This window comes from Erpetoichthys calabaricus, chromosome 1 (genome assembly GCF_900747795.2).
Source record: "Erpetoichthys calabaricus chromosome 1, fErpCal1.3, whole genome shotgun sequence".
Taxonomy (NCBI): Eukaryota; Metazoa; Chordata; class Cladistia; order Polypteriformes; family Polypteridae; genus Erpetoichthys; species Erpetoichthys calabaricus.
Genome location: NC_041394.2, coordinates 294,640,485 through 294,653,516, shown reverse-complemented (window position 1 = coordinate 294,653,516; position 13,032 = coordinate 294,640,485). Strand labels below are relative to the sequence as shown.

Sequence of the window (13,032 nt, the reverse complement as noted above, 5' to 3'; positions counted from 1 at the left end):
AGTATCTGACATGACGATTCAATGGAAGCCTGGTCAGGACTGTATTGTGACCAGAGAAGTATGCTATTATCAGCATCTGCAGCTTATTAATAATGTAAGAGTTTAAAATACATAAAAGTAGAACTCCATTGCTTGAACTAACGCTACACTATTATTATTAAAAAAGAAATTGGAGGAGGATGGTGAGCACATACTGAAATAAAAAAAAAATTCAACCAGTACAAATCAGCTTCACAAACCCAATTCAAAATATACCACTACCTTCCTGGAACTGCCTAAACCCTGACCTGTTCAATTATTTACTTTTCCAAGAGTATTCATGTACTCATTTAGTCATGTAGTCATTCATTTTCATTTTTGTAGTGCTCACATTTAAAAATAAGTTTCCATAAGTGTTTCTTTTTAACTACAGAAGCAACAAGAAGCTGAAGCCTTACGAAGAGAGGAAGAGGAGCGAGAATGGGAGCTTCAGAAGGAGACTCAGCTAGCATTACAGAAGCAGCTGTTAGAGGCTGAGAAGGTAACCTCAACAGAGCTGGCCTTTCTCATAATCCAAGGGCGCAGTTGTCTGATAACTGGACTAGGTTGGCTTTATGCATAATATTCAGGGCCCCTTGAGTAGCTGATTAACTATGACATTTCTCCCAGCTTTAAGTTTCAATTAATTAGGCTGAAGACGCCCCTTAAAAGGTATTCATGATAAATACTGTAAATATCTCCATTACAATAAAAATAAAACTGGGAGCTGGCAATTGCTTGATGTTTTTAAATATAGTATGTATATGTGAGGTAGGAATACTATCCGTGGTATAAAATACAATCCATCCTTTAAATCTGATTTAAATGACACAGGGTCCCTGTAGCCATCCCTGGAACATATATCAAAGAGGCTAAGTTTGAATCCTGCACGTTTGTTTTGAATTCATCTCAAATGGAGATTAAGAACAGACACAATAGACGTTCTTAAATTATGTAAAGATGATGTCAGTCATTGCTTTACAATTAGTTTCTTACAAAGAACATGGAGGCTTAGATGGGGAATGATTCACATAGAGAACCACAGACAAGTTAAAATACAGAATAACTGATGATAGTACTATGGAGCCTTTTACATTTCAACAATATCTGTAAAGGTTTGTATGTTGGAATGAATGGCCACTCTTGTCAATACTTTTTGTGTTCATAAGAATTACTGTGAAATCACTTCAGGTGACTCATGAGAAAATCACCACATATGATGCATCATTAGACTCATCTTGATGTCTAGTTATGCAAGACATTGAGCTTTTTTAGGTTCTCTTCTATTTTGTGCCTGAAAAATCCTAATTTTTAGGACATTTTGGATCCTTTTCTGTGCAGGAAATTACAACATTATGAAAAAGTGTAAAGCAATAATTGTTTTCGCCAAAAATAATCAAAAAGACTTCAAGTGGTGCATGCCACATTAACAGACCCCAGGGGTCCACCCCCTAATGGTATATAGGAGGTCAAAGATACTTCTTTTCAAAAAGCTTTAAAAAATGGGGATCAGCAATAATAGGCATATGGAGTGTCATTTTGTGTTATTTCAAGGTTTTTGATAATAAAAAGTAAAATATTTTTAATATATGATTTTTTACTGGTGGTTCTAGCCCTCTAACAGTCACTCCCAGAAGATTAACAGAACAAATTTCAAACATAAGCATGTGGAAGATCATTTTAGACTATTTCAAGATAAGTGATTACAAATATGTCATTTTTTATCCTTTACTAGTGATCTAACCCTAAATCAGATGGTGAAAAATTAATATTTCAAACATTTGATTCAACTATTTATTTATTATGTACTTCTAACTTATGAAGTAAATCAATACATTTCCTAAGAATGCCCTGAATAAGGGCAGGTTATGCTAATTCAGATTTTTTCCCTTATGTTTTTAAAAATGCTTTTGGATTTGCTTTCCTTCACAGACTCGTGCTATAATGGCAGCAGAGATTGCTCAAAGAGAACAGGAGTCAGAGAGACAGCGCCTGCGGATCAAAGAACTAGAGACAACACAACGGTCACTGGAGATGGCACTGGATGTTGAAATCCAGGCAAGGCTTGAAGAAGAGAGAGCAAGGGTCGAGCAGGCAAGGTGAGACTGTGGTTACCAGCATTTTATTCTACTGGTCAATGCAAAAGGTTATATGAGTGCAAAAGTTATTGAACATAGTGACACATTGAATATTAATCAAACTTCACGGCTACTTTTACCAAAGTAATGGAAGGAGTTTGGCAATGTCTCTTTATCTCTACATTATTTAGCTCAAAAGTCTTTAAAATACAAGTGAATATGAAAACCTTAAAAGAGAGAGAGACACGCTACAATTAGAACTTTGCTTTGTCCTAATAGTTTGTTCTAACTGGTTGTTGTAGACTTATTGAAGAGGAGCAGGAGAAGCTCACACAACTGAGACTGCTGCAAGAAGAGCAACAAGCCCTTCTAAATCAAACACAAAAGGAGAAGCAGGAAATTCACCATATAGTCACAGAGCAAGCAAATGCTCTGGAGAATGCAAGTCAAGAACTGAAAAAACTTCAAGAATCCAAGCAGAAAAATGACCAGAATCTAGAGGTAAGTTAGTACACATTTTCATTATATATATATATATATATATATATATATATATATATATATATACAGTGGTGTGAAAAACTATTTGCCCCCTTCCTGATTTCTTATTCTTTTGCATGTTTGTCACACAAAATGTTTCTGATCATCAAACACATTTAACCATTAGTCAAATATAACACAAGTAAACACAAAATGCAGTTTGTAAATGGTGGTTTTTATTATTTAGGGAGAAAAAAAAATCCAAACCTACATGGCCCTGTGTGAAAAAGTAATTGCCCCCCTGAACCTAATAACTGGTTGGGCCACCCTTAGCAGCAATAACTGCAATCAAGCGTTTGCGATAACTTGCAATGAGTCTTTTACAGCGCTCTGGAGGAATTTTGGCCCACTCATCTTTGCAAAATTGTTGTAATTCAGCTTTATTTGAGGGTTTTCTAGCATGAACCGCCTTTTTAAGGTCATGCCATAGCATCTCAATTGGATTCAGGTCAGGACTTTGACTAGGCCACTCCAAAGTCTTCAGTTTGTTTTTCTTCAGCCATTCAGAGGTGGATTTGCTGGTGTGTTTTGGGTCATTGTCCTGTTGCAGCACCCAAGATCGCTTCAGCTTGAGTTGACGAACAGATGGCCGGACATTCTCCTTCAGGATTTTTTGGTAGACAGTAGAATTCATGGTTCCATCTATCACAGCAAGCCTTCCAGGTCCTGAAGCAGCAAAACAACCCCAGACCATCACACTACCACCACCATATTTTACTGTTGGTATGATGTTCTTTTTCTGAAATGCTGTGTTCCTTTTACGCCAGATGTAATAGGACATTTGCCTTCCAAAAAGTTCAACTTTTGACTCATCAGTCCACAAGGTATTTTCCCAAAAGTCTTGGCAATCATTGAGATGTTTCTTAGCAAAATTGAGACGAGCCCTAATGTTCTTTTTGCTTAACAGTGGTTTGCGTCTTGGACATCTGCCATGCAGGCCGTTTTTGCCCAGTCTCTTTCTTATGGTGAAGTCGTGAACACTGACCTTAATTGAGGCAAGTGAGGCCTGCAGTTCTTTAGATGTTGTCCTGGGGTCTTTTGTGACCTCTCGGATGAGTCGTCTCTGCGCTCTTAGGGTAATTTTGGTCGGCCGGCCACTCCTGGGAAGGTTCATCACTGTTCCATGTTTTTGCCATTTGTGGATAATGGCTCTCACTGTGGTTCGCTGGAGTCCCAAAGCTTTAGAAATGGCTTTATAACCTTTACCAGACTGATAGATCTCAATTACTTCTGTTCTCATTTGTTCCTGAATTTCTTTGGATCTTGGCATGATGTCTAGCTTTTGAGGTGCTTTTTGTCTACTTCTCTGTGTCAGGCAGCTCCTATTTAAGTGATTTCTTGATTGAAACAGGTGTGGCAGTAATCAGGCCTGGGGGTGGCTACGGAAATTGAACTCAGGTGTGATACACCACAGTTAGGTTATTTTTTAACAAGGGGGCAATTACTTTTTCACACAGGGCCATGTAGGTTTGGATTTTTTTTCTCCCTAAATAATAAAAACCATCATTTAAAAACTGCATTTTGTGTTTACTTGTGTTATATTTGACTAATGGTTAAATGTGTTTGATGATCAGAAACATTTTGTGTGACAAACATGCAAAAGAATAAGAAATCAGGAAGGGGGCAAATAGTTTTTCACACCACTGTATATATATACAGTAGTTTTCATTTTATGATTTTGAATGAAACATCTTCCACATTTCAATGGACTTTCAACATTATAATGATGTTAACTGAAGCTTCTGACCTCTTAATATCATCTGAGCATCATTTATTGCCACTGTCTTCCTAAGCCATAGCCAATCTTGATACTATCATCAGGATAATCCATCATGTCACAAAGCACACACATTATCTCAAGCTTGCTTCATGAACATGACGTTGACTTCAATCCCCAGATCACAATTCACTAAAACATCTTAAGGATTACATGAGTGCTGCCTGAATTTGTGGCTAATAAATGTGCAGGAACTTTGTGATGATGTCAAGTCTTCATAGACCAAAGCTTTTACTTAATGTTCCCAACACTTTGATTACAGGTCTGAAAGAATTCTGGGACAAAGCTGGGTACTTCCCAGTACTAGACAGACTGGTGTCTTTCCAATGCCAAATAAATCATGCAGTCAATTTTACTAAATTTGGAGAATCACACATGGAGCACCATGGGTGGAATTCAACTCAGGACAGCCACATTACTAACTGAGGCATTTCACCTGCCATTTTAAACTGGCAAACTACAGTGATGACTCTAGCACCGTAGTTAGTTTTATTCAACAGAATAAATGTACTGAACATATTGTATCAAATAAACCTATAGAGTTATATTGGGTTTGGGTAGATAATATTACCTATTCAATAATACTCCATAAGCAGTGTCAAAAAAATCAAGTTTTTAATAGCTTTTTGATTATTTTGACAGGAAGCAACAAAGAAACTTAGAAAAGCTAGTCGTCATGTTACACACTGGAGTGTGCAGCTTAATCGTCTTAAGCAGCCGGTGGGCCCAGGATCAAATACTGTATCAGGTTGGTGTCTCCAATTAAAATAACAAAATTGACAGCTTAATACCCTGGTCAAAAATCCAAATACAGCATGTTCTTGGCAATTTCAAAAATGCACTTATTTCTTGATGACATTTTGTATTATACCTGTAATTACTATAAAACTATAGACATTGTTCTAAATCTTCACCTGTCTCCCCCACTTTTAAACCTCATAATTTGGCAAGTTCATTGATTTATTCATTCTTCTGGTTTTGGAATTAAATCTGCCCTGCTTCAGACATTAGATGACTCTCCTGAAGTGTAAAGTGAACAGAGAAACTGTGCTGCAGCTGTCTAAGGGTTCATTCTGCAGTTTCCAATAAACCGACTTCATTACCCCATTCTTCAAGGATATTTTATTTTGCAAAGATTTATAACACCGGTGCTTTAAAGCTAACGTTGAAACTTTGAGCTTAATGTCAGTTTGGTCACAGTTACAATGTGGAAACAACAAGTGCTTAAGGCAGTTCCTGAGAAGCCTATAGTTCATTAAGTTGATGCAGATCAATGAACTTGTTGTGGTTTCAGAACCTGTCTTGAGAACTTTCTGTCCATTACACAGAAGAATCAATTTATTACATGGCATCAGAAAGCTTGGACTGCCACTCACTATAAACAGAATTATAGCTAATTCTCATCTTCTTCATGACTCTTCATTTTTGTGGCACTAACAGTTAACTACCAGTAGAGTAATTCATAAGAATGGAGGACAAGAGCTGGTGGATAATTTAAAGGATAGATTCATATCTCTTAAATCAATGAGAACACGTGGTCAGAAAAGGAAAAAGGGGCAGTAAGTAATACAAAATACAAAATAAATCACATGAGTTTATGTGGTCAAAAATGAAGAAAAAGATCTAACATGAAGTTAGCAAAATTGTAGTCAGCAAATCATAACTAGCTGAACTAGAACACTGAGGGTCAATGGATCAGCAAAATGTGAAGGATAGTGGTCATTTTAAATTTGCAGCAAGTAGACAGAATGGTTTCAAGTGCCTAAAATTTACATGTCATGCAATTGAAAGCAGAACGCTTTATCAGAAATAAATATCATGCAATGAATATTGCCAAAGGTATGGTAATAGGAGTCTGAGATAAGCATTCCTGGAAATCTGGATAAAGAGAAAGGTACATTCAAAGTTCCTTTATTAATCTCTGCAATGAACAGTGAAGCTGCAGTATTTATCAGAATAGCGACTCATCAGACTATTGTGGTTTTCATGAGCACAGTTATGAACATATTTATGACTAAGGAGCAGATTAAAAAAAGTTGCTCCAACCTATTTCATGAAATTTAGTCAGCAAAGTGGAATGTAGGCAACAAACAGCACAGTAAAAAAGTCACAGGAAAATGTCTGTATGCATGACAGTCACAATAAAGTTCTCTAAAAATATAAAGGAAACATACAAAATGCTGAACATGTCGCAAGATAGGACATCAAAGTTTTACAAAATTGAACTATCAAGACTGTGAATGATAAGTGCTAGTCAGTGAACTCTTAGAAATAGGTATTCTCATTATCTGAGTACCTTTTAGGAGTTTTTGCCAAGCTGACTATGCTATTGAGCAGTAGATTGTGAAGTTGCTCATTGATGCAGCTGGAATTTACAGTAGAATTGACAAAGGAGCAAATTCAAAGATCATGACTTTCAACATTCTAAAAGGAGACTGCAATCTAAACTCTCACTATTCAGTCCTGTTGTTAGTCTTAATTTGCTTGAACAATGTTAAGCTAGCCAGTTTCATGTTCATTTGGTATTCACAGATATATCTGCTTATTAATGCAAACAGTCTGCTTCTTTAACCAGCCAATCAAGTCGCTGTAACTATATATACTGTATGGGTTTTGGACAAAAAAAATTGGAAAGCTTTGTGTGGACTTCAAAGTGTTGTAGCATACTTAGACAGTATTTTGGAGGAGGACAATGCAAACCTGAAATGGGTCCTGTTGAACATGGAGCCATCTACTTCTGCATGGGAATAAACAAAAGTGTATGTTTAGAATAAATCATTGACATTTCTTGGGATAGCTGGTTGAACAAACAGACGTAGCTGAATCCAAGCAAGGACAATGCAAAAGTAACTCTGAAATGCTCTACTCCATAGAAAATGCAGGAGATAAAAACAGTGCATGGAATATTCAGTTATGTAGATGGTTATACTTCTCATCTGTTCACATTAGGTCATCCATTATACACCATGAATGGTTCACACTCCAGATCTAGCACAAACAGTGACTACAACAGAGTGAATTGTTGCACTGAGACAGCAACTATGGAAGAAATGGTGCACTACTCCAGACGACAATCAGAAACCTGTTGCATACTGTTGTAATGGAAACAGAGACCACAAGCAGTACTCTATCTGTGAGAGTTTGGAGAAGTATGGCATGAGAGACATTAAACTAGTTTCTGATCACAAGTCACTGGTCCCACTCAACAAGGATTTATATAAGGACCGAGTATGACACCAAACAGACATATGAGGCTCAAATCTAACTAGCAAAACAACATTCCTCAAGAAAGAAAAGAAAGACACCCATGCATACATAGAATACTATATTGTGGTCATTAAGAATAAGCCTGCAACAGTGAAGAAAATGGAGAGTATTAAAACAGCTACAACATCAATCCCTCCATGCATTTTCTGGCCCACTTGTTTAATTTTGGGTCTTGGGGAGCCAAAGTCTACCCTGTCAGGAAAGCATTTGTTTTTTGTTTTTGTACTATGGGCTTGTGGCTGCTATGGGGGGTGTTGTCAGCATGATTCCACTATAAAAGGTAGTGCACTTTGCAAAGCATCCAAGCATAGACAACATTAAGTGAAGACTTTAGGAAGAAACATTGCATTTGAACAAACAAAACTAACTGAATTTCTTTAAATACTGTTACACTCATCTGCACTAATATGGCAGCAGACATTTATTTTCAGATGTTGCTGTAGATCATCAAATCAAGGATAGCCAGTTCATATAATTAACATCTCAGTTTCAATCTATCTATTTGAAGTGAACTGTCAAAATTTATTTGCATAATTACATGAGGACATTTCTTAGCAATTCTATATATCCTGAAAGACAATTTTCTTCATGTAATGAATAATGACTGCATCAACCACAGAAAACATTTCATATAAGGTAACATAGACTCTCTGAATCTATGAATACACACAACACAAGTATAGATAGTAACTGATCATAACTGCAACTTCTTTGAAATGTCACCCACATTGTTTGAAGCTCTAGGTAACATTTACTTGATTTAGCACCCCAAACGTGTCTGTTATTAAATGACAATCCATAAACAGTTGGAAATAATGGCTTTAAAGTCAAACCAATTTACATTTCCTAAAATAAACACACAAGTGAGAAAATAGAATTCTACAACAAAAATACTTTCTACTTGCCCATATATGTGTAAATCAGTTCCTATACCACCACTGTAGTATCTCATGTCATGTCATTTTTTAACCTGTTTAATCTAGACCAGGGTCGCAGGGGATCCTGGAGACTAACCTAGCCAGCCTAGGATGTAAGGCAGAAAGAAATCCTGGACAGGGTGCCTGTCCATTGCATGGTTGAACACAGACTCCCACATCTGGGCCAATTTCGCATTGACAATTCACCTAACCTGCATGTCTTTGAATGGTGGGAGGAAACCAGAGCACCTATGGGGAAACCCAGACAGACACAGGAAGAACATGCAAACTCCACACAGGGAGGACATGGATGCAAACCCTGGTCTCCTTATTGCAAGGCAGTAGTGCTACTACTGTACATTGGTGCTGCCCTGTAGCGTCTCATGATACACAAAATAAAAACAAAATGTCCAGCACTGGACATAAATCTTCATCCTCCTAAATGGCAATAAGAAAGAAAGTTACATTGGAAATAGGAAGATGTTGATGTTTACATAGGGTAGGGCTACAACCAGGCAATATGGATCTCACCAAGTGGGACAAACAAAAGGCTTGGCATACATGTACTCTGGCCATAATGTAAATGTCTCACTAAGGCCTTACTTCATTACCTTATTCTGTCACAACACCTTCTTAGCCTCATCCTTCTGCAGGCATCAAGTCAAAGATACCCATAGCGTCAAAGCAAGATTATCACAGGTGCTTCACTACAAGATGAATATGATCACTCAGGTTTTTTTTTAATCATTGGCATTGACTACTCTAAAATAGGGCCTATACATCTGAGTGTGGTTGTCTACATGACTGTGCCTTGCAGTGGAAAAGCACCCCTTTTAGGACTGGCTCCTGTGGTAAACCTAGAGTTGCTAAAATAGGCTTCAATTCTCCATGACACTAAAACTAGAAGAAGTGGGTTCATAAATACAGCATGTGGATGGATGAGCATATCTGAGCAGACAAGTAGAATTCTGATCACACTTTCCATAATAAGTGGTATTCCACCTTAATGTGCACTAATAGCATAGCATCATGATAGACCCTGGCTTTCCAAAGTGCTGTATTGGATAATGTGGAACTAAAAATGGATGGTTGATTTTACTATTCCTGTGACCTATTTATAGGATCCATATAGTATTTATTATTTAAGAAATAGTGTAAAGCAAGGTCTGTATTGGAATTTAGGAAAAGTACAGGTCAATAGATACCCTGCTTGATTATGCATTTCCAGAGCTTTTGTCATTATTTTGTGTTCATGTAGAGGACATTATATTTTATGCTTCATATTTCAATGTTAGCTTACTTGAGCATGGCTGAGCCCATTAAATAGCCTAAATATTCTAAGTTATTGTGTCAAGTGCTCTCTGCAGCATATTAGTAAATTGGTAAAGTTCATGGACTCCTGTCTATATTCTAAGTGCAGGACTATATATCCGCTTTATGATGAAGCAGGCAGCACCATGAAGAATGTGATGCTGCATGCTGATCTAATCCGGATCCTCTTTGTGTTTTCTGACTACTGTTAATCAATAACATTAGCCATTCACTTATCTCCAAAAACAATCTTATAAAATAGAAACTGCTACATTTAGTCTTAACTTGGAAAATTGCCAGGATAAAATATAAAATTATCAGAAGAGTTGCATTCTTTCTTTTATTCATACATACCATTCATGTGGAAATTTACCAGTAAATTGCAAGAGTAGCTTGCATGCATGAAAAAAGCATGGAGAAGAATGGAGGTATAAGATAAAAGAGTATGAGCTTGTTAGCTTCATTTTATGATGTCATTAACTTGATGGCAAGAGCCCAAATATTTTAATACATTTTTAGTGAGGCAAAAAATTGCCTATCTAGTGTTGTAACTATTTGGTACATGTTTTTGGGGGAGTAAAACGTACCTAGAAGCCTCTACCCAGTATTAAACCTCATTTAACACACTTCTAACATATAATATTGTGCAATATATTCAGCTATATTGTGAATGAAATACTTTAAAACATCACCTGAAATTAAAAGGAAGTACATGTAAGATGAAAGTGTTGCTGAAATTTGGAATAAATCAGTAATCAGTCATAAAGTTGCACTAGAAACATTTCACAACCTTTAAAAAGTATCTGGATGAGTTATTGGGACAACTTGGCTAACCAGGAAAGCTTGAGGGACTGAGTGGTCTGTTCTTGTTTGTCAAATTTTATATGTTAATATGTAATAAATACAATATAAAATTTTACATTTACTGTAAATGCTTTTGATGGTCTGATGCTTATCAGAATAAAATTGTAAGCTGACTGAAAAAGAAATGGACATGCATACATACAATAGTGAAATAATATTCATTAACAGTAGTGATCTGATTAATGTATATTAAGTAATTCATTCTGTGTTTATTAGTGTGAAATTTCAACTTGTTATTCTATTGTCCATTTAGAAATCTACAGTGGAATAATTTTTTTTACAAACTGACTTGAAATAATAAAAGCATTACTCTGCGTATTCCTTTATTTCTAGGTGGAGCTCACCATAAGGATTTACCATTGCCTGGAGCAACAGGCGCTTTTTCCAGCAATGAGTTTATTGTCAAACAACAATTTAAAAAAACTGGACAGAAGTCACAAGAAGATCAGTCTTCTGACACTCTACATGAATGGGCTGTGCTACTGTCTTCCGATGAGGATGAGAAAGTTCAAGAACAGTTGAAAAAGGTTACAATGTCAGAGGCTTCCAGGACTATGTAAATGGCAAAACAGAATTTCATTTTGGATCTGTGCCATGTAACACAAAAGAGGTGCCAGCAAGTTACATGCTGAAATGGGGACTTTTTTGTTCTCCAGAACAAAGCTTAATTTTCATAAACAAGAGCTGGATTCAGAATGTCACAATGCAAACAGAAGCTGGCCACAAGATGGAAGTATTTAACAAAAACAGCACAAATTAAGATAAAAATGTAACCGTTGAACTTACATATGCTTCATTCAGGGGTTTGCAGGCTATCTACAAGCACTGTTGGGTCTGTTCTTGTCTGTAAAATTGAGAGCAGTGTCTGATTAAACAATAAATTCAATTAAAAGCAGCACTTGGCCTCTAAGTAGTAATGGAAATTTTAAAAAATAAAAAGATTACTGTAGAGGGGAGTTGGATGGGTGGTTTTTAAGGGGGCATAATTATACACCACTGCTTTCCACTTATTCTCTGTGTTAAGTTCCTATGTAATCACTGTTACCTAACATCTAAGCTAACAGGTATCAATGAATGTGTTTAATAGGTTACACTCTCAATGTGAAATTTTATTACAATGTACAATAAAAAAAAATGCATCTTGTGTGCTTTCCTCACACCATGCTTAATAATATTTATATTTAAATGCCTTTTGAACATTATTGTGGTGCAAGCACACTTTCACTGCACTGATTTACCATATTGAGATATAAATATTTTGAGAATAAACTTTCAAATGAAGCAAAAGGCAGGTGTGTAAATGTGAGGCTTTGTAAGCTTCATAAATTAATCTTTTCTATAACTTTTTTTTTGGTTTATAACAGGCTAAATTACACATATAAATAGAAGCATGTTGAAAACGCCACCCACCATTACCAGTCCTGTTAGCCATGACTACATGTACCATTTACCAAGAATATATGTTAGCTTAGTCCCAAGTTCCAATGACTCTGTTTTTCTCATAAACCTTTTCATCAGGATAAATGCTAACTCAATGCTTTTTATATATTAAAACTTGTAATCTTAATGGTTTGCAAACTGTTGGTAACTGCAAGCTGATTAGTTAATGCTATAATATGACAGACAGACAGACAGACAGACAGACAGATAGATAGATAGATAGATAGATAGATAGATAGATAGATAGATAGATAGATAGATAGATAGATAGATAGATAGATAGATAGATAACTTTATTGACCCCAAGGAAAATTTGAAAAATGTATTTACAAATCGTTGTATATTAGCCTGAATAAAGTTTTACAAGCGAGTGAAAAAATTCAGCAGAGTTAAAGCCAAATGATTCTACACTTCATTCATTCATTAATTGTCTATTAGCTGGTCAGGACTGCAGGGAGCTATAGCATTTATCTCTACAGCAGTTATTATTGCAAATCACAAACTATACTAGATGTGACTCTAAGGCCATGTTTACATTACCACTCCAGTGTGACCTGATTCCAATTTTTCTCCATACTTTATTTGATATAGCTCAGATTTTGGTGTAAACATCCAGTATCACATGGTATCTGACTGTTTTAAGATCCAGTACAGGCTGCTTTTGTGTAGTACTGAATTTCAGTTCAGTTCCAATCACCTATATCCAACCTGAGTTTAAAAAGTCAGATCAGATTTTTGGTCAAAGGATATAGTTTGATTACATTATATTTGTGCATCATGTGACACATTAAAATAGTCATGTTAAATGAAGAGAAGAGTC

General features: G+C 36.1%; 1 protein-coding gene across 1 annotated transcript in view; it reads left to right on the top strand.

Annotated features, from left to right (window-relative positions):
• The window catches only part of LOC114663267 (differentially expressed in FDCP 6 homolog), a 104,593-nt gene extending 92,664 nt beyond the window's left edge, over positions 1-11,929 (top strand). Inside the window, exons 8-12 of the mRNA XM_028817006.2 lie at positions 413-520; positions 1,951-2,117; positions 2,399-2,597; positions 5,056-5,161; positions 11,106-11,929. Coding sequence (XP_028672839.1) covers positions 413-520; positions 1,951-2,117; positions 2,399-2,597; positions 5,056-5,161; positions 11,106-11,332 — 807 coding nt within the window. The 3' untranslated portion in view covers positions 11,333-11,929. The remainder of the gene's footprint in view (positions 1-412; positions 521-1,950; positions 2,118-2,398; positions 2,598-5,055; positions 5,162-11,105) is intronic.
• Positions 11,930-13,032: the final 1,103 nt, after the last annotated feature.